The sequence below is a fragment of the Gymnodraco acuticeps genome, unplaced genomic scaffold, assembly GCF_902827175.1.
Source record: "Gymnodraco acuticeps unplaced genomic scaffold, fGymAcu1.1, whole genome shotgun sequence".
Taxonomy (NCBI): Eukaryota; Metazoa; Chordata; class Actinopteri; order Perciformes; family Bathydraconidae; genus Gymnodraco; species Gymnodraco acuticeps.
The window spans coordinates 1,291,193-1,317,873 of NW_022989835.1; the positions used below are offsets into that span (position 1 = coordinate 1,291,193).

The 26,681-nt window shown below is 41.9% G+C and overlaps 1 protein-coding gene across 2 annotated transcripts in view; it reads left to right on the forward strand.

The window, feature by feature from the left end:
* Positions 1–2,705: 2,705 nt before the first annotated feature.
* LOC117558883 (cadherin-2-like) overlaps positions 2,706–26,681 on the forward strand; it is a 159,995-nt gene continuing 136,019 nt past the window's right edge. Inside the window, exon 1 of one of the 2 annotated variants that reach the window (XM_034235381.1) lies at positions 2,706–2,920. In XM_034235381.1, the coding sequence (XP_034091272.1) occupies positions 2,879–2,920 (42 nt within the window). In that variant the 5' untranslated portion in view covers positions 2,706–2,878. Of the gene's footprint in view, positions 2,921–21,643; positions 21,792–26,681 lie in introns of those variants that run through there. The other variant, XM_034235400.1, reaches the window with a different exon arrangement.

Genomic DNA, 26,681 nt, shown 5'->3' on the forward strand with positions numbered 1-26,681 from the left:
CTACCATACAAGTTTAAGAAGATAATATTGGTTTTAAAGAATTCAAAGCTATAAATAAACAGCAACAGGCTCTTTAACCAAGGCACTGTTAGCCTACCATGTAAACTAGTTGTTCACACTAATCCTAATATTATCACATAATATTAGCAAATTCTATTTTATTTTTTAAAACATATTGATGTAAATACATACACATATCGATTTGTTGTATAAATATTGCAAATCAAAACCTTTATTCACTAATAATTACCAAAAATCGTAGTTCTATCTCCTGTTATCAGTGCATTCACATTGCCCGCCATGAACTTCCGGGGAACGATCCTCGTCTACATGAACCACGTGACGATAACCGTTTTTGGACTTCCGTTGTCGTAACTCTTCTATTATACGGCTCTGGGGCGGGCCATTCTGCACATGCGTTAAATGCGTTAAATATTTTAACGCAATTAATTCAAAAAATTAATTAGCGCCGTTAACGCGATAATTTTGACAGCACTAATATATATATATATATATATATATACAGTGCAATAATTATTTCATGCTAAATGAAGCTCTGTTGGATATCACTAGCTCCTGTTACAGCGTAATAGAAGTACATAACGATTGATGTGTACATTAGCATCATTACTAGCTAGCCGCTAGCTGCTAACTGCCGCCTCGTTAATATCAAATCCATCATAATAACAACCCATTACCATGCTGTCATGAACGCACTGTGCTGTTACGTGTACGCAAATTTACGTGCTTGATGTGAACGAGCATTTTGGTTAAAGTTGCGCATGCGCTATGAGCGCACATACAGGTACCTCTCAGGCATGCCGGGTAATCTGTGACGTTTCACTCTCAAAAGTTGGGCCATTTTATCATCATGCGCTAATGAGCAACTCTCATAGGAATGAATGAGGCCCCGCCTCCCACGCTGTATCCAGTTCTTATTATACATCCATGCCCCGAACACATCTGGTACCTACACCGGCTCTTCCCCAGAGTTTGCCGCTTGCTTGAAACCCATTGTAAAACATTAATAAAATAAAAAATAAAATGAATAGTCTAGTATTTCAAGTTAGCTTGCTTTTACAAACATGTAGAATGCATGGTTATGGCAATTGTAGTGGATAAAATGAACGTAAATCCTCTATGCCTCTAAGTTAATAAAATATGCCCAGACATGCATGCAGTAACAAAAAAGAAGAAAAAAAACTGCCGCCATTTGCGGTTCGAATTCTCCAGAGAACTTTTGCAACACAAACGTTCCACTTTGAGATACAACTTAAAGCAATATAAAATACTGTCTTACACGTTTAAATCATTTTTCAAGTGAGGCAGATATTAAATCTAGGCTAGCTAACAAGAGCTCAAATCAAACACCATGCGACACAAAGTGCATTAGATGCAGAAATTAATAAAACATAATTTAAATACTGTGCAAAGGCAAGACGTAACTTACCAGAGTAGCACGGTCAAATTCCGGCAGTGAGACTCGAGAGCACGGTGGGCAAAGTATACTTCTGAAAGTTTGAGTGATTTCATCCGAGAGGAGCTATGGCGGACTCAAATGAACGCATGGGTGAGAGCAGTGAGGGCACGTCGGGGGCAGAGCACATACGTGATGACGTCAGACAGATTCAGTCAAAACATTTGAGTACAATCCCCAATATGACCCAAAGTGGATGAATACTGTATACACAATATTACAAATCAGTTCATCGTCATCAGAAAATTAGCGGTGAATTAACTTTTATAAAGGTTTGGGTTAAAACAACCCATATTCTTCAAGAAGCCTGTACTGTTCGGTCTTACAGTGTGGCGAGTGAGAGCTGTCATCTTCCCTTTACAAGCTTCAAAAATGTATTTATTGTGTGATTTTGGAAATAAAAGTTTCATATTCTGAAAGCCAAGACTTTGTTTATTTTAAATCAAACAAAACCCGAATTTTTACGCAAATGTACGTTTATTTTGAAATGAACCGTTGCGACTTCCTACTGATTTCGATAGAGAGGGTCACATTTTCACTATTTAATGCTGTTAGCTGAAAATGAGTGCATTAAAACATTGTAAATTACTCTAGATTCAGTGATTCCCTTCCTACACGCAGATCACGCAGAGTGCGTGGTGCCTCATCTTATGCGCAAATGCGGCGCAATTCATCCAATGCGCAAATGAGGCGCAATTATGTGCTCCGCAGTTACCCCGCTGCTAACAGTTGACCCCCCCCCCCCCCAACGCGACACATAAGGGGGGCCTCATGAAACACCTTTGCGTGGGGCCACAAATTGGCCAGGGGCAGCCCTGTCTAGATTAATAAAGTAAAAGATAAATAATTAGCAGTCATTTGATGGCATTCACTGCTTTTTGGACATGAAAGTGTCTGACATTCACAATTGGAGTGTTAAGTAAAGTATTTTAAGTTGTTTACCAGAACTTAAAAAACGTTTGACCATACTTTATTTCAAGCATTTTACCAAAAACAAGGAGAACAAAAGTAAAACACCTTTAGGGTTAAGACCAGTGGACCGGAAGTGGTAAAATTCCAGCTAACATTCCTGCACCTTTTGCTTTATCACTAAAGTAGCCGTGTTGTTTAAACTTTATATTTTGTGTCCTTAATTAAAGCGAAATGTCAATCCAGAAACGGAGTGGAAGCATCCCCATCTGTGTACCCGGGCTCAGTGCTCCTGGTGTCCGTTAGAGGGCGGCAGTGAGTGCGGGGGGCGGCCGCCTATGAGCGCCGCGGTGCCGGGCAGAGCAGCAGACACCGAGCGGAGCTGGTGGAGGGAACAGGGCTGCCTCGTGCCGCAGGGCTTTACCGGGAATTAAATTATCTACCGTCCGGCGGACTCTGTCGGTTCCGGAAGAGGAATTATAACCCAACAAAATGCATCTTTTGGGGATTTGGATGCTGATGGCGGCTGTGCAGGTAAACTATAATTTTACACGGAGTCAGCTCCACTGGCGTAGGCAGCATACAGCGAACAGACGGAGAGGTGCCCGTTAGAGAGACACAGATAGGGAAGGGAGGACAATGCATCTGCGTATGCTTGTTTCATCTTCAGTTTATTTTGAAGTAATTACATAACAGCGTTACTGTAAATAAAAGCCGAGAAATCCGCTTTTATTATAGACTGTACAATGCAGCGGATCCCAGACCTGCTGCGATGAGACATTTATCAAACAAACAGGAGGAGCGCACTGTATCCGGATGCATCCTCTGCACGATCAAACATGAGTTTCAGATCAAATGCGTGTGAATAGCAGAGAAGAAGAGAGATACACAGAGAGGGGACATTAATACGCGTGTAAACACCCTGGGGTGACAGCTTCTCATCTATCACACAATCCCTGCTTATGTCTGATATCAACTGCTTGCCTTTAGTTGGGCTGTAATCCAGTGAGTGAATCTAGACCCAGATACAATTGATTGTGGTCAGCATACGCCGATATCCATTTAAAAAGATGGCAGTTTTATGTGTCCTCTTATAAATACATTTGGCATCCATTCTGTCTATGCTCGTCAGTCTATACAGCACATCCTGTCTGTTCGTCCTGCAACGATTCCACATTTTATGCAGAATTTTGGCCCTAAAGCCTGTTCCCATCATCTTGCTGTACTGTGCTCACACTCAGCTACATTCTGTGTCTTGGCCTGTGGTTATGAACCCATTGTGAAAGTGCACATTGTGAGATTGAGATAAATTGTTGCACCATAACATGATTTTCCCACCATCTCAAAGAATGGTTGGGCATTTGTCAAGATTAATTGTCACTATTTAATAGAGTTGGGCTGACGGGGGGTTACAATGCAAATGTTCAGACTATAACTTTTGATGAGGGACATTTCTGCTGGACTCTGAAAATGTGATTTCATTAAAATAATCTAAGACTTAAAAACGGTATGGTTAAAAAGTGATGAGTAGCAATGTTAACATGATTTTATTTCTACTAGTATTTTTATTGCACACATTTGTGAGCCTCAAATGCATGTAAAGGCACCTCGAACATGATTTAATGAGTACATAAAAAGAGGTGACTGTGTGGACAAATCAATAGGGAGGACAGTGCTGTGCCATGGGGCCAAAGGACAGGTCCTAACATAATCCTATCATCAATGCTTAACCTCCAAAACAGCAGGGTCAGCACTCTCAAGGGCTTGCCTTACATCCCAAAAAACCTTCCATATAATGGATTGTATTGCTTAAAAAGAATAATAATAACAAAAGCTTTGTGCAATATAGCACACAACACAGGATAAACATAAAACAGGTTTCTTAATTCAGGTGACTCAATTCAACATGTAAACCTTTTTGCTTGAGTTCAAGGAATACAAATAGGTAAAAAAGGTATGGTAATAAAACATGTAATGAAATAATAAGCCAACAAAAATCACAGTTAACCAATCCAGTAAAAGTAAGAAAGATACAAGACAAAATTATAAATACAATAAAATATTAAGACCAACATTTTTTTTACAAAACAATATAACAATTTAAGAATATATAGAATAATAAAGTAATGAATTAATACCAATTAAAGGGGGATAATTGTAATTAATCGCTAATCTAAAAAAATGGTTTTCAGTTGTCTTCCCAAACAGTTTGCCCTTCTAATATTTCCTGGTAGGGTGTTATTCCGGGGGACTTGACGTTTATTTAAAAAGCCAACTGGGGTCGTTAGGGCTTGTCCAAAGACATAAAACAGCGGAGATATGAAGGTGCCAGACCATTTGCTTTGTAAACCAGAATAAGTATTTTTAAATCAATTCTAAAAGATATGGAAAGCCAATGAAAAAGTAATATGCTCTCTTTTTCTTAAAAGCCTGGCAGCGGAGTATTGAATTAGCTGTAGTTTCTTTGTAGTTCTAGCTGCACTTTTTAAGGATTTGCTCATGTGTTTGAAATTATACCTGAAGGCACTCTGCCATATGCTTCTGTTTGAAAAACAGGTATGGTGATTTAATTCTACGTATCTCTGCATCTCATTGAGTCAAATCACTGGTGGCAGAATATTGTTTAAGTTGCTAGAGATAATAATCACCCTGTTTCCCAGAGCCTGTAGTTAAATCAAGGATGGATACTGGAAGTAGATAAAGGTTCAATTTATACTATCCTTCCTTCTGATTACAGCCCCGTCTGCTAGCCTTGTTCTCAAAGAGGGGTGGTAAATACAAACCTTTGTAAATCTTTTACTTGATAATGAAAATTATGCAGATCTATTTTTGCCAGTTATTCGGCTCACTGGAAGCTTTATAACAATAGATTGTGTATTTATGTAAGTAAGCAAGAGAAATATAATGTTGGTATTAAGTTTAGGTCCACAATAGCCAATGATAGAGACATGTAAGCGCAGCTGACAGTATTGCCAAGCAAGTCAACATACTAGCCATTTCAGCAAATTTGAGGTTGCCAACAAACAACTTTTCCTATAAAATGTACTTTTACTGGTTTCTTGTGATCATATCAGATGACTTCTATTTTTTTTATAAATAAGGTGATCATAAGGACAATTGTGGGACAAAAAAGCAAAGTTGCAGCTCAGTGCATGACATTAAGGATTTTGGGAGATGGCCCTGTGGGCCATCTAAGCTAATTTACAGATGGCCCTGAGCCCAATAGAGATTGCCCTGAAAAATGCGCGCGGACAAAATGACGCACGAAGGGTTTGGGGGGCCTCCCCCTAGAACATTTAGATTGTTGCAGGTCTTAGATGCTGTCTGGTGCATTCTCTAGACTGAATTATAAGATGAACCACCACAATATTATATTGTTCAATTTTATTTTTAATTTCACTTGTTTGTTTGTTCTTGTTTGTGTTTGCTCGCTTGCATGCCCTGCATAGCTTTAAGAAATACTTAAGTTGTTGGTCAAGACACTTTCCATCTGATGAAGGCAAATGCCTTCCCAGATGTAAAAAAAGTAGAAAACATTACATTCAGTTATAACTGCCAAAACAAACATTATTTACACTATTATGGCCCCTGTTAAAAATGTTTGTAATGTTATCTAAATTGGTCGAACGAATGCCTGCTCATCCGGAAGCTGACCGAGCAGACCCGAGCAGCAGTCGAGAGGAGCCGAGCGCATCCGCGAAGCACACAAAATGGCGACGTCAGAGTTCCCGTTAGCCGGCAAATCTAAATATCTTCGGTCAAAATAATTTCCCTTTAGCGCAATACCGCTTCAGTTGCGCCACTTATGTGACAGACAAGAAGAGTATGTGACAGACAAGAATAGTCAATTCTAATGTCTAACACTTAATGTGGAGAAAGAGATGTCCTGTATGGGTTGATTGTGCGTTGATCTGTTGGTAATGCCTCGGGGTTCCGGTGGGCATGTAAACAAATGCATAATGCTGCGCTATACTTTGTGGCCTCATCCGGTTGCATAGCGACACTTATTGTTTAGGTGTCTTTTAATAAGCAGGTAGTCATATCATTAGCTAGAACTAGCTGGATCTGATCGATATGGACATAAACGCGAGTGAAGTCTAATCTGACGGGAGAGAGAGATCAGCTGCTGCTGACGAGTCGACACGCAGCTCTGCATGATCACATGCAGCGGTGAGCGGACAAAACACACACTTTAGTTTAGAATATCACACGTAGCTATTTTAATTAGCTCTCAAACTACCTAAACTAGTTATAGATAAGTTTAGTTTTACTGTCGGGTCTCTCATTACTGGATCCGCGAGCTGCATGATACTGGCATAATAGATTGCCCGATCGGGCAACCAGCAGGTGAGGCTTCATTGCCCGAGCTAAATACTAGATGGCCCCGGGCCATCGGGCAGTCCTTAATGTCGAGCCCTGCAGCTGTAGGAATTAAAATACCATAATTTCCTTAAAATTATAAATCAAGAATCTTATATTTTATACCTATAAATACATTTATATCTACTATGTAAATATTTCGGTTGAAGACCAACGATAGAGACAAGTTAGAGCAGCCAACAGTGTTGCCAAGCAGCGGCAAACATACTAGCCATTGAGGGTAACGTTAGCTGGCAGATTTTCTCATGGAGACTCGTACAACTTTCTGCCTTTGTTTTTTCTCTACAAAGTATTTCTAAAACAGACTATTGAACCACGTCAGTCTCCATCTTGTTTCCTTCTGCTTCCCCATGAAATCATACAAGATCACATTGTCATGCATTGCTGATCATTCACAATAATATTTATAATATCCTGTATTGTATAAAGTGCCATTAGTTTGAGATTAGGATAACATCTGAGGAGTTTCTCCTCATGTGTGCAAACCTGGTAACTTTCTAAATGGGTTTGGATTTAAACTCCGGTAGTCTGAGCCTGGCTTAACTCACTGCCTGCATCATGGCTAACATTCTTATGGTTTGAAGGAAAATCTGTTTGCCTGCCATTCAAAGATTAGGTGATCAGCTAACACTAAATCTCCAACAATTTTGAAAATGGTTGTAGTGATGTATTTGGACTGAACAGGCAATCTGGACTGGTGATTGGCATTTCCCTGCCCGCCCAACCTCCCAAATAGGGATGGGTATCGGTTGAAATGTATCCGATTCCGGTTCTGCTTATCGATTCCGGTTCTTATCGATTCCCCGTTTCGATTCCAAGATTGTAAAAGAAAGAGGTCAAACGTTTAGATAACAAAAATATCTTTATTCTTTTAAGCTTTAACTGATATTTTTACAAATAAAAAAATATACATGCAATACAAATGTATTGCACAATAGCTATGCTTTATTTTAACTGAGCTATGCCTGTGGCAAGCTATTAACAGGCATTGCACTGTGCCTTGTCTTTTTCTTTTTTAGTGTAGTGGAGCCTCACTTCAGAGCGTTTACCGCGACCCATCTTTGGTGTTATGAAGTGACTGAGCTCGTGAACCGTCTACTGGAGGGCGGGGGGAGCCTCGCTGCGGGGCAACTGTGGACCTCTGTCGCTGCAACTTACATGATGCCGTTTAAAAAAATTAAGGGTGGTGCCGGCCGTCAGCAAACCGAGCCGGCCGTCAACGGCCCGCTGACGACCGGTCGTTCTGTAATTCTCCAGAACACGCAGATGGCCAGTCCGCTATATATTCCACCGGGTCACCGCGGCGCAGACGGACCCAGTGGAATACAGGGTCTACCGCATTTAGGAACCGTTAAGCAGAACCGAAATTGTGTATTTTGTATTGGTACCCGGTACCCGGCATTTTCTTATCGGTTCTCATCTGGAACCGAGTTTCGGTTCCCAATCCTACTCCCAACTCTGCCTTCTTTTTTATTTCAACACACACTGGCTGCTTTCTATAAACAATACACTTTGTTTTATTCAAATACCCAACGTGCAGGACTTCTAGTAGATTCATGACGTTATTTCAGGCGACTGCTGACGGTAGTGATGATTGTGTGGAATGCAGTATATGACCACTATTGAAATAACACGCTCCTAGAAGGTTTTTTTTTTCATGCTAAAGCTGGTGTGTGAGAGGGGCATTCTGCTGCCTGTTGATGGTTTTAGTCACACAGGTTATTTGTCAGTTCCTATAGCTGGGTGTGCTCAGTGTGAATGTTTTCACTGTGGCTGCTGTTTTTAACTTGAATATGTCATATAAGCTAACCAGAGCTAAAATATGTCGTGGTGTGTGGCGGGTGGTTACAAAAAACAGCAAACAACAAGAGTTCTCCTTTAAGAAGTTATTTTACTGGTCTCTTATGATCATATCAGATGACTTCTATTGTTTTAATAAATAAGGTGATGATCATTTATACAAGTGTAGTCTTATTCGGTCAGCCGCAACCTCTAGAAATAAAGTTGGGTCCATATAAAAAAACTAATATAAAAGCACTATTAAAAAAATAGTACTTTATGTATAGTAAACTACCGCATAAGTAACCAAAGCAAAGTTGCAGCTGTAGGAATGGGACATATTATACCTTGATAAATACAGTATTTTATATTCTAAATCATACAATACATACCTTCATATTAATACAACCATTTGCTCTTCCTTTGTGAAATATGCAGCTGTTGTTAGTACACTTGTTCTTGTTTTTAGTTGGTCATATACTGCTAACTCTGCCCCTTTTTATATGAATGCTCTCATAGCCTTAGAAACCCTTGGTTGACTTATTGAGTTGATAACCACCATCATTCCAAATCACAGTTGTCAGGTTTAGTGAAGCACAGGCTCTGTTGAGCTATCTTTGTGGTTCACACTGTGGAGATATGTGTGATTCAAGTAGAGCCTTGCCTCTTTGAGGTCAGGTTAGAAACACTGTATTTTGTATCTAGAAATATGTTTCAAAAAGTGAAGGCCTTGTCACAGAGCTACTGCAGTTGGAATTACTGTATGATCCATCTTGTGACTTCAAAAAACATGCTGAGGAAAGAATTTGTATCCACTTGATCATTTTCTTTCCTTTGTGTTATCAATTAATCTGCCTATTAATCCAAATCATCTGCATATTTAGTGTTACATTACAGGTTAAGATGGAACTGGTCAAATGTTCTAATCCAATTCATTAAAACATTTTTTTTTAAATTGATTAATTGAGTAGGGCTTTAAAGAGGACATTATGCTCATGTTTAAAATCATATTTGTATTTTGTGCCTCTACTGTGACATGTCTCCATGCTTTAATGTTCAAAAAGCTCTTTATTTTTCTCATACTGCCTGTGCTGCAGCACCTCTTTTCACCCTTTGTCTGAAACCAGAGCCCAGTCTGCTCTGATTGGTTAGCTGGCCGGCTCTGTTGTGATTGGTCAACCTCTTAGAGATGTCCCGCCTCTTAGCCTATCATGTACAATAGGCTTGTTTGAGACGCGTTGCGGCTCGCCTCGAAAGTAGACGAGAATAGCCGATCGCAGCCGGGGGAGGTCTCAAAAAGCTCGCCTGAAGTCGGACAGCTCGGAGTCGGCTTCTTCTTCTTCTTCTTCTTCTTCTCTTCTTCTGCTTGCCTTCTTCTCTTCTTCTTCTTCTTCTTCTTCTTCTTCTTCTTCTTCTTCTTCTTCTTCTTCTTCTTCTTCTTCTTCTTCTTCTTCTTCTTCTTCTTCTTCTTCTTCTTCTTCTTCTTCTTCTTCTTCTTCTTCTTCTTCTTCTTCTTCTCTCGGTTTTTTGGTGGATTGCAAACAACTTTAAGGTGCATACCGCCACCTCCGGAGTGCAGTTTAGCTTCTAACCAGGTGCAACAAGCAGTAAAGTGAAAAGTAATGTACACAATCTACAGAATAAAATATAGAATGAATTGAATGATGAATAAACAGTGGGGTATGAATACACTAGATATCAGCCTGTGAGCAGTATGAACAGTGTGTATGAATATGCTAAGATATATAAAGTATGAAAACGGTAAGCAGTGCAAGTATAGTATAAAATATATAGATATTAATGTCATGATGATAAACATTGTGGAACAATGATGAAAAATGGGAATGGATGTGGCGACGTAAAACTGACACAAAACAACAACAAACTTTTGCCAGCCAATTGGAGAGTTTCATCACCAGCACGTGGTAAAAACCACCAATGAGCGCTCAGCTCGAGATACCAGCGAGTCGTTTCCCATCAAGCATTTCGCTTTCGCAGCCCGTGGAGAGGAACTGCGCCGCCTCGCCACGCCTCGCTCCCAAGGCTGCGGGCGTCTTTGTCCCGCGAGATTTCAACGTCTCATGTAGGCGAGCCTCCAGAGCAAGTCGGACAAAATGACTAACCATCATGCAACGCACTAGCAAGACGTTGATCGAAATTGCGCAGATCTCGCTTGTCTCAAACAAGCCTACTGTCTCCTCTCCGTTCCTCCAAACCCCGCCCCCTCCCTGAAAATAATGAGTGACAGGCTGATAGTGACCCGATAGAAACTTTATTATTCACTTAATCACTGATTGCGATATGATGAAGCTAACTTAATCTCATACATTCATTGGATTTATGTAACAGTAAGACAGAGAATAAGTGTGCACCCACATGCACTATTTTTATTTTTATAATGCTGTTGTAAATACTCCCTTTTTTAACAGAAGACCGTTGCTAGAAGCTACAGCTAGACTGCTGAAGTATTATTTTTTTGTTTTTGAGGATGGAGCAATTTCACACACAGATATAGGGAGGCTAGACCTATACAATTGATTTATTATGGTTTATAATTTGATGTCAAGACGAAGAAGAAGAAGAAGAAAAAGATGGCTGAACTGTTCAGTGTCAATCCTGTGGAGATCGAGGTTATACATCTCCAAAATCATGTTCAGCTTAAGTATCAGCAAAACTCAGAACATTTCTGGAGCCTTGTAGACCCAGAAAACTATAAGAACATTCACCAAGCAGCACTGAACACGTCTGCTTTATTTGGTTCTGTTCTACAGACCTTTTTGAAGCAGCTTTTTCTGACATGAATGTCATGAAATCTAAATACAGAACAAGACTGACTGAACATTTAAATGACTATTAGAGTGAACCTAAGTGGGTACACTTCAGCATACACCTATGGTGGACTCCATGCAGCGCCATTCATCTCACTAACTGTAAAAAAGAGTGAATGCACTTATTTGACCATAAGTGCCATAGCTTGTAAGGTGGTGATTAAGGACATTTATGTGAATTCTCAGTGATGTACTTGCTATGTGGGCCATAATAATATGTGAGAAATTTTCGTTTTCTTGGACCTTGATGTGAAGTAAAGATTTGTGATAAGCTTTAGGTATTGCAATTTTACACGTGTACAAAAGTATAGCAACTGATGAGATAGGGCTGTGCGATTATGGCAAAAATCATAATCACGATTATTTGGGTCAATAATTGATATCACGATAATTTTGACGATTATTCATTGACCATTTATTGAACTTTAAAACAAATAATATTTTACCAATAAACAAGATCAACAAATATGTTGGAGCGCACTTCCAAAACCATACTAAACATATATTATTAATATGATAAATAAAAATAAATTAGACCAAAATAAATTAAATCAAATATGATGCAGTGCACTGTCACAACCTACTGAAAACTCCTTAACATATAGCCAACATTTTGGTAAAACATATTCAACATATTCCACTCAGTTAAATGTTGAAGGCTGGCCAACCGTCATGGTCCAGAAGTAACAGGAAATAAATGTTGAACTACAATTTAAGACCAAATAAAAATGTTTAGGCCACCATGGCAAATGCTGGTAGGGCTGCTCATGTCATCTCTTAAAGATTTTTTGCAAGAAACACCAGCCTGTTTACATGGTCTGGTTTCAGAGATGAGCGCAGGCAGGTGACGATATTGCCACCTGTACTGAAGACCCTCAGCCACGCCCCGACACATGGGGTGACGCCGGCCAATAACAAAGCTTTGATGCGTTCAAGTGCATTATTCTGGCACAGGAAGATTATGATACAGGACATTAACGATAAAACAGAATATTGTTGTTCTATTTTTAGACACATCTCGCGATCGACTGGTTGGGCACCCCTGGGCTAGACCATAGGTCTGTTGTGGTAGCAAAGTAGTCATCTCTCTCAACTTCCCCACGGCATTTGTCATATAGTGCAGGCAGCGCAGACCTGCTGAAATAATACAGAGACGGCATCGCGTAACGCTTGTCCAACGTGTTGACAAGTTGTTTAAAGCCCTGGTTGCTAACAGTGCTAACTGGGCAGATATCTTTAGCGATGTGAAATGTAATGGCAAATAGTGGAAATAGTTTTACCCTTCTTTTTAACGAGTTGCTGCTCTTGTTCTGACATCTTCGCTCGCGCTGAACACTCACAACACATGTCACTCCCACGTGACCGAGTGGGCTTTTAGGGAGGGGCGAGAGCGCACCCAGCAAAATAATCGTATTTTGTCAATTATGCTGTTTTCATAATCGTCGCAAGCCATAATCGTAATCACGATTAAAATACGATTAATTGCACAGCCCTATGATGAGTGCTATGTGAATAAATGTAAGCGATGTGATGCAAGTAGCTCTTGGCCACTTTCATTTTTTCAAAGTAGCTCTCAGATGAAGAAAGGTTGGAGACCCCTGGTTTAGGCTGTCAAATACGCTGCACCGTTTTAGATTCAATGAGTGTCTCGTTTGAAAATGCTTTATTAAGTTGCTTGTGTTACCCCCTTTACAAGTAACCAATTGAGTACATAGATTGCACCTTGCACAATGGCCACTAATTTTTTTAAAGTGCACCCAGACCTTCGATCGCTTCGTTCTGTCCGCCATGCCTGCGGGAGTCTCACAACAATAATAAGAGCGCTGTTGAGAGAGATGACGAGTGGCATTTACAGTGGCCAATCAGAGGGGTCTCAAACCGGATACATCACGCAGGATGAGGGTTCCCAACCAACCAGAATGGTTTAAAGTTAAACTAAGGAAGTAGACGTAACACATATACCGATAGCAGCACCGTTTGTCCAGCGGCTTAACGGTATACCGATACCGTCCAATCAGGTACCGGTATTGACTTAGTACCGGTTCTCGATACCCATCCCTAGAGGTAACTGAGTTATTTATTTTGTTAAAGTTTCAGCTATTCTGTTTACAGTTCTGTCATCACATTATTTAATACGATCTGTTAAAACATTGTTGTTTCTTTTGATGTGAAATTTTATGTATTTAATTTAAATAAAAAGCAATGTTAGTTTTGTTCACAATTTGTTTAGTTAGTTTACCTTATTTTTTCTCCAAACAACCGATAAAAGACCGGACTGATAAACGGTATCGATAAAAGTAGTAGTACCGTTAAAACCTTAACGATACCCATCCCTACTCCTTATGCTAATAAGGGAGGAGATGAAGGCAACCCCCCCCCCCCCCCCCCCCCGGATGCCCCTTCCTCCAAGCATTTCAGGATGGGCAGCGAGGATGTGAGGGTTTAAAGTTTTTAGGTTAAGTGGAAGCAAATCACAGCAGCCGTCTTGCCTTCATTACTTTAATCCCCCCCAAACACACACACACACACACACACACACACCACACACACACACACACACACACACACACACACACACACACACACACACACAAGAGCGGAGGAAAGGTGGAGAACAACAAAGTGTAAAAAAGTCAAATAAATCTGCATTATTCCCCCGAGCTCTGCTGTCGGCCCGTTTGTGTCCCCCCCCCAGTTTCAAATTTGTTTATTATTATTTTTTTAACCTCAAGCCGTTATCGTCATGGAGGAGAAGGACACACACAGGTTCCTTCTCAGGTCGATTATTTTCATTTCCTCGCTCCTCGGTATCACCGGAAGTTGATTTGTCTGCGCCATCTTGAGTACCGTCCCATGGCGCTTATTTCTGCCGGAGGACCGGCGATCGAGGAGCGATAATGGAGGAGCGATAACCGAGGAACCACCAGACCATCCTCCGATGAAAATCTCAGATACTCGCTCCGCCCCCTTACTGTGTATCGCTCACTGATTGGACGATGCAGGGCATGCACTGATCTGATGCTTCTTGATATGAGTGCAGTTTCCCAGCGGAGTGAAGAAAATACATGAAACTCACGAGAGTCACTCCTGCAGTCTATACTGTGTTTTGTTTCAATTAATGTATCATTTAGTTACAAATATGTGATATATCTGAACAACAAAGTGGTCAACAATTATTTTATTCATTTATTGGAAACATTTTCATGATCGCTTTTTTCGTTTATACATTTTAAGAATGGCGTTTATCTTTTTTGAGAATGAGTTCTTATTTTATTTAATGTATTTGGGTCTACAACAGATGATACAAATGTTTGTGTCAGTAAATGTGTACTAGGGTCATTCTCACGAAATCCTGGTTTCAAATATTTCAAAGATGAATAATTAAAAAAAATGTATTATCATTTTTTTTTTTTAAAGTAAAATACCAAGATCTTATTTCACATTTGCCAAAAAAAGCAATTGAAAAATGTCATTACCGCAACTTTACAAAAGATCCAAAACATTAGAAAAGCAAAACAATATTTATAATTTTGAAAATTAAATCTTGATATGACTGTACAGATTTGCATGAAACCCAGGGAATTTTGTTTTTTTACATAAATGCATTTATTTCATTTAACTCATTTACCTCATTACCGCAACCACCCCTTTGATCCAAAAGCCGTTTTAAAATAAATATTTTGTGGAAACTTGACATATTTTAAAAGTCCTGCTGCTACACTTATATACATTTTTTCACTTATTATGCACACTAATTAAAAAGCAAAATATAATTTGTTAATTATATAAATAGCCTATAATTGTCACATGTTTCGGTAATGATATTCGTGTTTCGGAAATTAGTTTCACAATTTCGGTAATGATAATTGATATGGTAGATTTTATTCTTGCATTCTTAGGAGGATATAACAATATAACTCAAACAATTACAATTTACAATAATATCATATTGAATAAACAATCAAAAATGTAATTTAATAATAAGTAAATAAGATGAATGTATCAAGCGTCAAGTCACAAAATGCTAGACAAAGCATTGAAACATTATACAAATACTCTGAACAAAAATATAAATGCAACACTTTTGTTTTTGCTCCCATTTTTCATGAGATGAACTCAAAGATCTAAAACATTTTCTATATACACAAAATAACCATTTCTCTCAAATATTGTTCACAAATCTGAAAAGATCTGTGATAGTGAGCACTTCTCCTTTGCCGAGATAATCCATCCCACCTCACAGGTGTGGCATATCAAGATGCTGATTAGACAGCATGATTATTGCACAGGTGTGCCTTAGGCTGGCCACAATAAAAGGCCACTCTGAAACGTGAATTTTTGCTTTATTGGGGGGTCTGGGGGGGTCCGAAAACCAGTCAGTATCTGGTGTGATGGGTAGGGGTAGGGTAATGTTGTGAATCGAGTGGCCACCACCACCATGGGCCACTCGATTCACAACATTACCCTAACCCTAACCCTAACCCTACCCCTAACCCTAATCCTAATCCTACCCCTCACACCAGATACTGACTGGTTTTCGGACCCCCCCAGACCCCGCCAATAAAGCAAAACTTCACGTTTCAGAGTGGCCTTTTATTGTGGCCAGCCTAAGGCACACCTGTGCAATAATCATGCTGTCTAATCAGCATCTTGATATGCCACACCTGTGAGGTGGGATGGATTATCTCGGCAAAGGAGAAGTGCTCACTATCACAGATTTTTTCAGATTTGTGAACAATATTTCAGAGAAATGGTTATTTTGTGTATATAGAAAATGTTTTAGATCTTTGAGTTCATCTCATGAAAAATGGGAGCAAAAACAAAAGTGTTGCGTTTATATTTTTGTTCAGTGTAAAAACGTGCTAAAAACACAATACATTGTGAAAAACACAATACACAATAAAAGAAGGGCTGAAAGAAGTGCAAAACTGTGAATCCTATGAACCCCTTGCACTTCACTTGCAAATAACAAAAAAAGAGAAACATTTAAAACATGTGAACTCTTTCAATTCAAACATGAAATTATTTAATACTCACTCACTCACTCACTCACTCACTCACTCACATACGTTTCTTTGTGTGTTTAGCCCAGATCTCAGCTGCAACACTGAAATGTCGTGCAGAGGATGTGACAGGTAGTGGCTCTGGAATGATACTTTTGATGTCTTCCAAAAAGTACCAAACTTTCTCTCCATCAAATTTCATAGAGGGAACGTAGAATTTGTTTTCTCCCGCACAATTCATTGTGTCCACCTCATACTGATCACCTTCAATCTGTAGAGTAAATACGTAAAACAAAAGTTACAGGATAGGACTAAACATTTAAGTTACATTTGCATGGAGTGTCACAACCGCTAACAAGTTCTACTTACCTGTGTGATGGTCCCAGGGAAGAGTTCTGTCTCATATTCCACAAGGACCCACTTTCCCACTTCTAAAACAGGCTCTGACTCCACATTCACTTCCTCTCTGAAGTGGAACTCCTTTGGGTGAAAGCATCCACATGCACAGCCGCAAAAACAGGACACTTCCCTGGTCTGGATTACCCCTGGTTTTATTGATGTCATCTTAGGGGGGGCGGGGGGCAATAGTATTATAAGTAACATTTCATGCACATTATTCAATTTTTGATATATATAAAACACTAAAAGCCAAATATAGTGCAGAAGGCTAATTATGGTGCTCCATTTGATGTTTGTAAAAACATAGAGAAAAGACTAATTTAATTGTTGTTCAGCATCACAAACTGACAAAATGTCAAGGAGAGACTCTGAGGCATGAACTCAATTGCACGACACAGATAGTGTTCTCAAAAAATAAAGACTTTACTGGAATTGAGCACAGTAATCAAAACAAGGAAAACAAATATATTCTTTCGAGGAAAACTAGCAAGTGATCAATGAGGTAGATCCGTGGGAAGTCCGTGAGGTCATCAGGAACGTGGGTCATAGTAAGACAACGAACTGACAATGAACAGGAGGAAGCTACCACAATATATACACAGGTAAAGGGGACACAGGTGGAAACAATCAGGGCGGGGAAAACAATCAAGGACGCAGGAGACAGAAGGGGGCGGGGAGCTTGGAGGCCTGAAATGAGAGGGATGATTAATTAAGGGAATAAACATAAAGCACAGGGCAAAGGGACATGACAAAACTAACATAAAGAATACACTTTCACTATTAGTTTCCTAGACATGACAGTACCCCCCCTTCTAGGGACGGCTCCTGACGGCCCAGGCTCCTCTGAGTTGAGGCGGTCAAAATCCTCAATGAGGCTTTTATCTATGACGAAGTGGGAAGGAATCCATATCCGCTCCTCAGGACCATAACCCTTCCAGTCAACCAGTAGCTGTCGCCCTCTACCCCTTTTCCGACTAGCCAATATCTTCTTGACGGTGTAAACCGGACCTCCATCAATCATCCGGGGGGGCGGGGGGGGTTTGGCGGTGGGAACCATAGCGCTCTCCTTCAAGGGTTTTAGTTTCCCTACATGGAAGGTGGGATGTACCTTCATGGACCTGGGAAGCCGTAGTCTCACTGAAACCGGGTTGATGACCTTGGTGACGGGAAAAGGACCCACAAACCGGGGAGCCAATTTACGGGAGAGTACGTGGAGGGGAAGGTCTCGTGTAGAAAGCCAGACTTTTTGGCCTGGCTGGTATACAGGAGCTGGTCGGCGTTTTCGGTCTGCTGCTCTTTTCACCAGTTGTGAATTCCTGCAGAGGATCTTCCTAGCCGCAGCCCACACGCGCCGACAACGCCTGACCAGCGCGTGGGCAGACGGGACCGTGACCTCCCTCTCCGTGGCTGGGAACAGTGGCGGCTGGTAGCCATAAACACAGTGAAATGGGGACAGGCCCGTGGCAGAAGTAGGGAGGATGTTGTGCGCATACTCAACCCAGGTGAGGTGCTCGCTTCCAGGAGGATGGATTCTGGGACACCAAGCAGCGCAAACAGGTCTCCAGTTCTTGATTTAGGCGCTCTGTCTGGCCGTTAGACTCCGGATGGTATCCTGACGAGAGACTGACCGTGGCACCGATGAGGCGGCAGAACTCCTTCCAGAAGCGTGACACAAACTGGGGACCCCGGTCGGAGACAATATCCTTTGGGAAACCATGAAGCCGAAACACATTATGCATCATGACCTCAGCCGTTTCCTTCACTGAGGGCATCTTGGGCAAAGCAATGAAATGTGTCATTTTAGAAAAACGGTCCACTACCGTAAGAACTGTGGTTTTACCTCTAGAGAGGGGCAGGCCAGTGACGAAGTCCATGGAGATCTCTGACTAGGGTCTGTTGGGAATATGGAGTGGTTGTAATAGTCCTATTCGCGCCCTGGAAGAGGTCTTGTTTCGAGCGCAGACAGGGCACGCCTCCACATACTCCTTCACCTCCTTCTCCATGGATGTCCACCAGAAACGTTGTTTTATGATGAACATAGTTCTCTTGACTCCAGGGTGACAGGTGAGCAGCGAAGTGTGAGCCCAGTGGATCACCTGTGGTCGCTCGGCCTCCTGAACGAAAAGCCGGTTAGGCGGGCAACCCCTTGGTGCAGGAGCTCCAGCATTGGCTCGTATTACCTCCTTCTCTACTGACCAAGTCAGCGCTCCTACCACCCGGTTTAATGGGATGATGGGTTCCGGCTCCTTGACTGCAGGCACAGGGTCAAACAGACGGGACAGAGCGTCAGGCTTGACATTCTGAGACCCCGGCCTGAAGGAAAGAACAAAGTCAAAACGGTTGAAAAACAAGGTCCACCTAGCCTGGCGGGAGTTCAGTCTTTTGGCCTTTCTTATATATTCCAAGTTTTTGTGATCGGTCCAAACCACGAAAGGATGCTCGGCTCCCTCCAACCAATGCCTCCACTCTTCCAGTGCCAGCTTCACGGCCAGCAACTCACGGTTTCCCACGTCGTAATTTCTCTCTGCTGGGGAGAGCTTCCTGGACAGGAAAGCGCAGGGGTGAAGTTTGTTGTCCTTCTGTAGTCGCTGGGAGAGGACCGCTCCCACCCCTTCGTTGGAGGCATCCACTTCTACCACAAACTGACGAGTGGTGTCCGGCAAGGTGAGTATGGGAGCAGAGGTGAACATTCCTTTAAGCCGAGAAAAAGCCTCCTCAGCCTGAGGAGACCACAACAAAGGCACTTGAGGGGACGTGAGGACATGAAGAGGGGCTGCAATAGCACTGAACCTCCGCACAAAACGTCTGTAAAAATTTGCAAAGCCTAAAAACTGCTGCACTTTCTTACGAGAGTCAGGGGTAGGCCAACAAGCTACTGCGCTAACCTTCTCTGGGTCCATCCTAACCTGACGAAATGATGAAGCCCAAGAAAGTGACTGTCTCTACATGGAATTCGCATTTTTCTGCTTTGACAAACAACCTATTCTTGAGCAGCTCTTGTAGAACCTGGCGGACATGTTGTTTATGGGTGTCAAGGTCAGGGGAGTAGATCAGAATGTCGTCCAGATATACAAAAACGAAACGGTTCAGAAACTCCCTCAACACGTCGTTGATCATAGCCTGGAACACAGCAGGAGCGTTTGATAATCCAAATGGCATTACACGGTATTCATAGTGGCCTGAAGGGGTGTTGAAACCCGTCTTCCATTCATCACCCTCTCTGATCCTGACTAAATGATAAGCATTACGCAGGTATAACTTGGTGAAAACCTTGGCTCCCTGAAGCTGCTCGAAGGCTGACGAGATGAGAGGAAGGGGGTACCGGTTTTTAACCGTAATGTCATTGAGATGCGAGTAGTCAATACAGGGCCTAAGAGACCCATCCTTTTTCCCAACAAAAAAAACCCCCGCTCCTGCTGGTGATGAGGAAGGGCGAATAAGGCCTGTTTTGAGGGAGGCATCAATATAGTCCTTCATGGCCTCTTTCTCAGGTTCTGAAATAGCATATAGTTGACCCTTAGGAATTGCAGACCCAGCAATCAGGTCGATAGCACAGTCATAGGGGCGGTGAGGCGGAAGAGTCAGAGCCTTGGATTTACTGAATACTTCACTTAAATCGTGGTAGCAGGAAGGGACTGAAAGAACATCAGGAAAATATATTTCTGGGATAGTTCCCTGCCTAACCCTCCCAGTGTTACCTCTTCTGTCAATCTCCGCTACCTGCTTAACACAGTGATCTCTGCAATTCTTTCCCCACCCCTCCACCCTCCCAGATTGCCAATCAATGTGAGGGTTATGAAGTTTCAACCAGGGAAACCCCAAAATGAGTGGATGTTGGGCTGAATTAAACAAGTGAAATGACATTGTCTCGTGATGGTTATCATCACATCTTATTTCTAAAGGCTCTGTTTGGTGAGTCACTTTAAACAACAGCCGCTCATCAAGAGCACTCGCTTCAAGAGGCTGGGGTAGAGGTTTAGTTTTTATGTCCAATTTTTTAACTAAACCCCAATCCATCAGACTTTCGTCTGCCCCTGTGTCAATGAGTGCACCATGAGTAACCACATTGTCTCTGATTTTTACTTGGATGCGGGTCAGGGTGCGAGGAGGAAAGTCAGAAGAAGAGATCCGGCTCACCAACGTACTCCTCTTTATTGGTGAGCCTCCTCTTTTACCGGACAAGCCGCTTGTGGATGTCCGCACTGCCCGCAGTAGAAGCACAGACCCTCCCTTAATCAACGCTGACGTTCTGCCATCGAAAGCTTGGCGCGGCCCAACTGCATTGGCTCCTCCACAGAGCCAGGGGGCGCTGTTGTCCGGAACGCCGGTGAGGGGTGACGGGGCCTCCAAGAAGAAGTAGTATCCAGCGGCGAGCGTCTCCTCTGGGGAGGCGGATCAACCGCATCCTTGGATTTATTCCTTCTCCTCTCCGTCAAACGATTGTCTATCCGTATTGCCATGGATATGACAGAGTCCAAAGTCAGCGGGCAGATCGAGAGGCGCCAGCTGGTCTTGTAGGGAATCCGAGAGACCGCTGACGAAAGCGTCAAACAATGCAGCGGAGTTCCAGCCGCTATCGGCTGCCATAGTCCGGAACTCGATGGCGTAGTCAGCCACACTCCGCTGATGTTGTTTCAGCTTAATCAGAGCCCGACCTGCTTCCCTGCCCGGCGTGGTTTGATTGAAGATCTTTCTCATAGTGTCTATGAAGTTCTCCAGAGACCCGCAGATGGGGGAGCCTCGGGACCACTCTGCCGTAGCCCACGCTGCTGCTCGGCCGGAGAGATGGGAGATCATGAAAGCCACTTTGGAATTGTCCGTGGGAAAAGCAGCCGGTTGGTGGTGATAGTGTAACTCACACTGCACAATGAACGTCCGGCAGCCCTCCGAGTCTCCGGAGTATTTTTCGGGTGGAGCCAGACGCATGGAAGTACTGTGCGGCTCAGTAGACCGGTTGGGATCGGAACCGGTCGCCGCCGGAACCGGGGGAGTTGTGGGAGGAGAAGCAGCCTTCAGGTGAGTGAGCACACGCTGGACCTCAGCTGCCAGCAGATTCACCTGGGTTGTCACCGATGATTGTAGTTCCCCGTGGCTGTTGGATAGGTGCTGCACTCCGTGCTCTATGGCGGCCATCTGCTCCTCTTGTTGCCCAAGACGTTGGCCCTGAGAGCGGATGGCGTTCTTTAGCTGGTCTGAGTCGGCTGAGTTCATTTTAATGGTCAGTTCGTACTGTCAAGGAGAGACTCTGAGGCATGAACTCAATTGCACGACACAGATAGTGTTCTCAAAAAGTAAAGACTTTACTGGAATTGAGCACAGTAATCAAAACAAGGAAAACAAATATACTCTTTCGAGGAAAACTAGCAAGTGATCAATGAGGTAGATCCGTGGGAAGTCCGTGAGGTCATCAGGAACGTGGGTCATAGTAAGACAACGAACTGACAATGAACAGGAGGAAGCTACCACAATATATACACAGGTAAAGGGGACACAGGTGGAAACAATCAGGGCGGGGAAAACAATCAAGGACGCAGGAGACAGAAGGGGGCGGGGAGCTTGGAGGCCTGAAATGAGAGGGATGATTAATTAAGGGAATAAACATAAAGCACAGGGCAAAGGGACATGACAAAACTAACATAAAGAATACACTTTCACTATTAGTTTCCTAGACATGACATAAAACTCCTGTTTAGTCATTTCCATTTGGCATCTGACATATTAACCCTTAATAACTATAATTGAATACTCAATCTATTGTTGACAGTTTACAGGATATAACCTTTAAGAAACTAGGCAAGTAGAAAATAAATGTGTATCTTTATGTAGTTACTTAGGCTGTTGACCTCTAACTGTGTTGTTTTGAACTGACTCACCTGATGAATTCTCATCGTCCCAGGTACTGCCTTCAGGGACGGTGGTACTAATTCAGCACTTATGTTGATATCCTCCTCAGTTATTTTGAACAGCCTTACAGAAGAATTGAGCTTCAGCTGCTCACAAAGAGTGTTGGCATCGGGAATGCTAGTGCCATAGGACACGATTCTGTCTGCTAGGTTCTTAAGGGCTCCACCCACTCCATCAGGAGCACCCTTTCCATGTGACGCCTCTGTGAAATTCCACGTCACTTTTTCAAACCCTTGCATGAAGGGCACCGTAGAGGCCAGGTAAAAGTTGGTTCTATTTCGATATTGCGACGTGGGACCATCATAGATGAAGTGGATGTTCCTGGCATTTGGATGCTCTTTTCGAATGCTCTGAAGCACTGGGATAAGGTGTGCCCATGTGGCTATGGCATCATGCTGAAGACAGGCCGACAGAGATGCAAATGACTCCACCCTGCCACTACCAAGATAGATTACTCCAGTATGGAGGGTTACCTGCTCGTTGCCACCTCCAAAGTGAGTTTCTTTTATTTCCCTTGTGTATTTACAAGCATAGTTCTCACTGTAGTCAATGTGAACCACTACATCATTTTGGGTCAGGGTCTCTCTCAATTTCCTCAGTCTTTCAAACTGGTGCTTTATGTTGTATATGTGTCGTGAGAAGTTTGAGAGGTGGTCCTGTGTAAGTTCCACTAGTTTGTCAATGGAGATATGCCTCTTTTCAAGAAACACCTTTCTCACCGCCCTCTCTTGAGTGGACCCATCTTTGCTTTTCTGTGCTACTAGTACAGATTTATTGATCCACTCCTCCCAAACAATGATGTTACCTTTTGTGGAAGGATCCAGTGTTGTTTGTATTGTCTTATCCTTGCAATTGCTGCATGTTCTGTACATGCAGGACTTTTCCTCATCACTACAGACAATAGTCTGTACTATGTCTCTTGGGGATGATGTTCCTATAACCCCAAGTTGGTGCAGCTTCTTTATTTTTAAGCCAACGTTTTCATGTATTTTGCAAGCACAAGTTTCTCTGTCTGTAACTTTTCTCTGGCCAATCCAAAATGGTCTAAGTTTAAAAAATTGGGACTTTGAAAGGCTGTGCCTGGGATTCTCTGACAGAAATCGTTTATACAAATTTGCCATTGTGTCTGTTAAGGCTCTCTTCCGAAATATCTGGCCCTTTCTCCTAATCTCCCCAGATTTCCCATTTATAATGGTGGTGACTTCATCGTGATGAAGAAAGCGGCTAACCAGAGTGCGCATTAGTCTTCTCTTGCTGTTACAAGCCAAAGTCCTCTGAGGACCTCTCTTTGCAACATTTTTCTGCACCTCTCGGCCTTCATTGCTGCAGAATGCCTTCTTTCTCTTGGGCATATTTTCAAGTCTCTTGAGTCTTTTCCTGAGATTGACCATCTCATTGGTCTTCTCCAGAAGCTTTTCTTCCGTGTGACGCAACTTTGACCTCAATCTCGAAAGGGTTTTCTTTCTTTTGCTCCTATTTTTGTGCAATTTCTTTGGTGTTGACATCATCGGACCGTGTGTCTCTTGATAGGTTTCTCTTTTTTTTTTTGCAGCTGAGTTTGTTTCAGGGGCATTGACTTGCTGATTGATTGCTGGTTGATGATGTTGTTCATCCTCTTCCTCAATGGGTGGTGTTATATCCAATACAGCGCTTAGCTGTTTCTTTCTTTTGTAATATTGTTCAGAGTTTTTCCTCCACTGTTTTTTCTTCCTTTCATGTTGCTTCTTTGTCAGATCTTGAGTTTTTTTTATTTGACCATTTTGTTTTCGTTTTTGATATCTGAAAATGGAAATGGAGCATGACATCAAATGAGCATGTCTTCAAAAATAGGAAAACATTTATATGACACAAATATATAATCCTACAGTCGAGCTGAATGGCTTTCAGACTGTGTGAACATCCTATGGTTCAAACTTGCACACAAACTAGCTTCAATGTGTAGACATGGATATGTGTAAACTTCCTAGCTTTTTGTATATTGACTTCCTAGACTATACTCTTGCTATAACCTCTCAAACCCCTAACCTTTCTCTCTCCTTCCTTCTGTATTCTTCCAGCAGTTCTGGGTCGCTGTAAATCTTTTCTCTGAATTTTGTCAGCCTAGCCTTCGCTAAAGATGTATTTTTGTCATTTGCTGACTGTCTGCAATGAAACAACACATTAGTCACATTTCAAAAGTTGGTACAAATATTTAAATAAAAAGGTACAACATGTCATTTTTGCCACTATGGAACTGTCAATCCAACCAATAACAAAAGAAAGCAAAGCAGAACGAGGGAACTTGTACACTGAACAACCTAAATGCTAACCTTAGCTTTGCTCATCATTATATTTAACTTAGGCCTAATTATTTTCAGAATAAGCAAGTAAATCTGGTAAATAAATAATGAATCACTTAATAAAGCCCTTTACATTTTTTTTTAAATACTGTATGGTCAACTTCTCATTACCGATACAGAAGTTCTCTACCACAACTGGCCTTAAATTGTAGCGGTAAATGAGAAAGGTGTTGCGGTGTATGAGGAGCATTAGCATTTCTTGCTAACAATAGGGAAGCCATGATGAGTAAGCACATTTTTACTCAATGTACATTATTGGACATAACTTAAGTATATTTTCATAAAAAATTATAAATCTAACTTTTTTCTGAATGTTGAAAAACAACTGTTTCAGTAATGAGAAACGATATTGTCATGTACGTAGTCTTACTAGAGAAAGTTTAACTTAAGTAGAGAAATGAAAAGAGATATGCTTACCTGGTAGCCATCTTGAATGAACTTGCAGATGTACTCCTTCATTCAAAATCAAACTTTATTTAAAATTATCTTTGTGTCTGTAAACAGGCACTCAAAAATGTTGCGGAGGATGAGAATACCAGTCATGGACACTTCATGTTTGCACAATATTTTCATTATTATTGTACATGAAATCTTAGTCCATTATTTTTCTATCAGTTGAAAGTATGTAGTAGAACATGCATGCCTCTTTTTCAGAACATTTTCATTTTAATCAGGTTAAATTAAGACATAACATACATTCAGACAGAGCTGGACGCATTGCGGTAATGAGAATTCAAGGCAAAAATGCAATTATTTACAAAAATATTTCCTTCCTATGTTTAAATTACTCTATGTTCCAATTAGAGACCACTATACTCTTTATAATAATATTTTGTTATATCACTAAATCACATGTTTTATATTTAAAATCATTCGTGCCATTGTATTGTGTCAGTTTCGTGAGAATGACCCACTAAGGCGGGGGTGTTTGTGAAAATAACAGGGACAGAGCTGGCTGCTGTCAGACGATCAGCTGTGCGGCGTCATCACAAACGGACGTCGCTTCACGTGATGCTCCGGAGGAAAGGACGTCCCATTGCTCTTAAAACTCATTTCCCTGCTTCTCGTGGTTTTCCTTGCGTCTCTCCATGCTTCCCTGGTGGGAGGGACTAGTTGCAGGGAAACGACGCAAGTGAGGGACGCAAGAGAGGCTTCTCAATACTCAAATGTCCCCTCCTCGACTCCCCTCCTCGGTTCCCCTCCTCGAGACTTAGACCCGCCCACAGGAGATGCGAGCGGAGGACCGAGGAGGGGAACCGAGGAGAGAGGAGGGGAAGCAGCAGACGTTTAAAGAAATGAGAACTCCTCTCCTCTGAGCGGTCATATTAAAGAGACGTCCGTTCATTATTACGTGGCAACAGCTGCATCAGCTGTCGAGTGTTTTGTCATAGCGCTGTATCTCTGTTAGATCAGCTGAACATTGTTCCCCCACATATTTACTTTGAATTCATTGAGAGTGCGGTATAATGAGACAATAACAGATGCGGACACACACACACAAATATATTTATATAAATATATACAATTTAAAGTATGAGAGCACTCGCATAATAACGTAACACAATCAGAGACTGGATATATCCCCCCCTCTCTCTGGTCGCTGAAATGGGGAATTGAAATTACGGGCCAAAAGTTGTATTTACAAGTAGGCCTATTAAAAGTA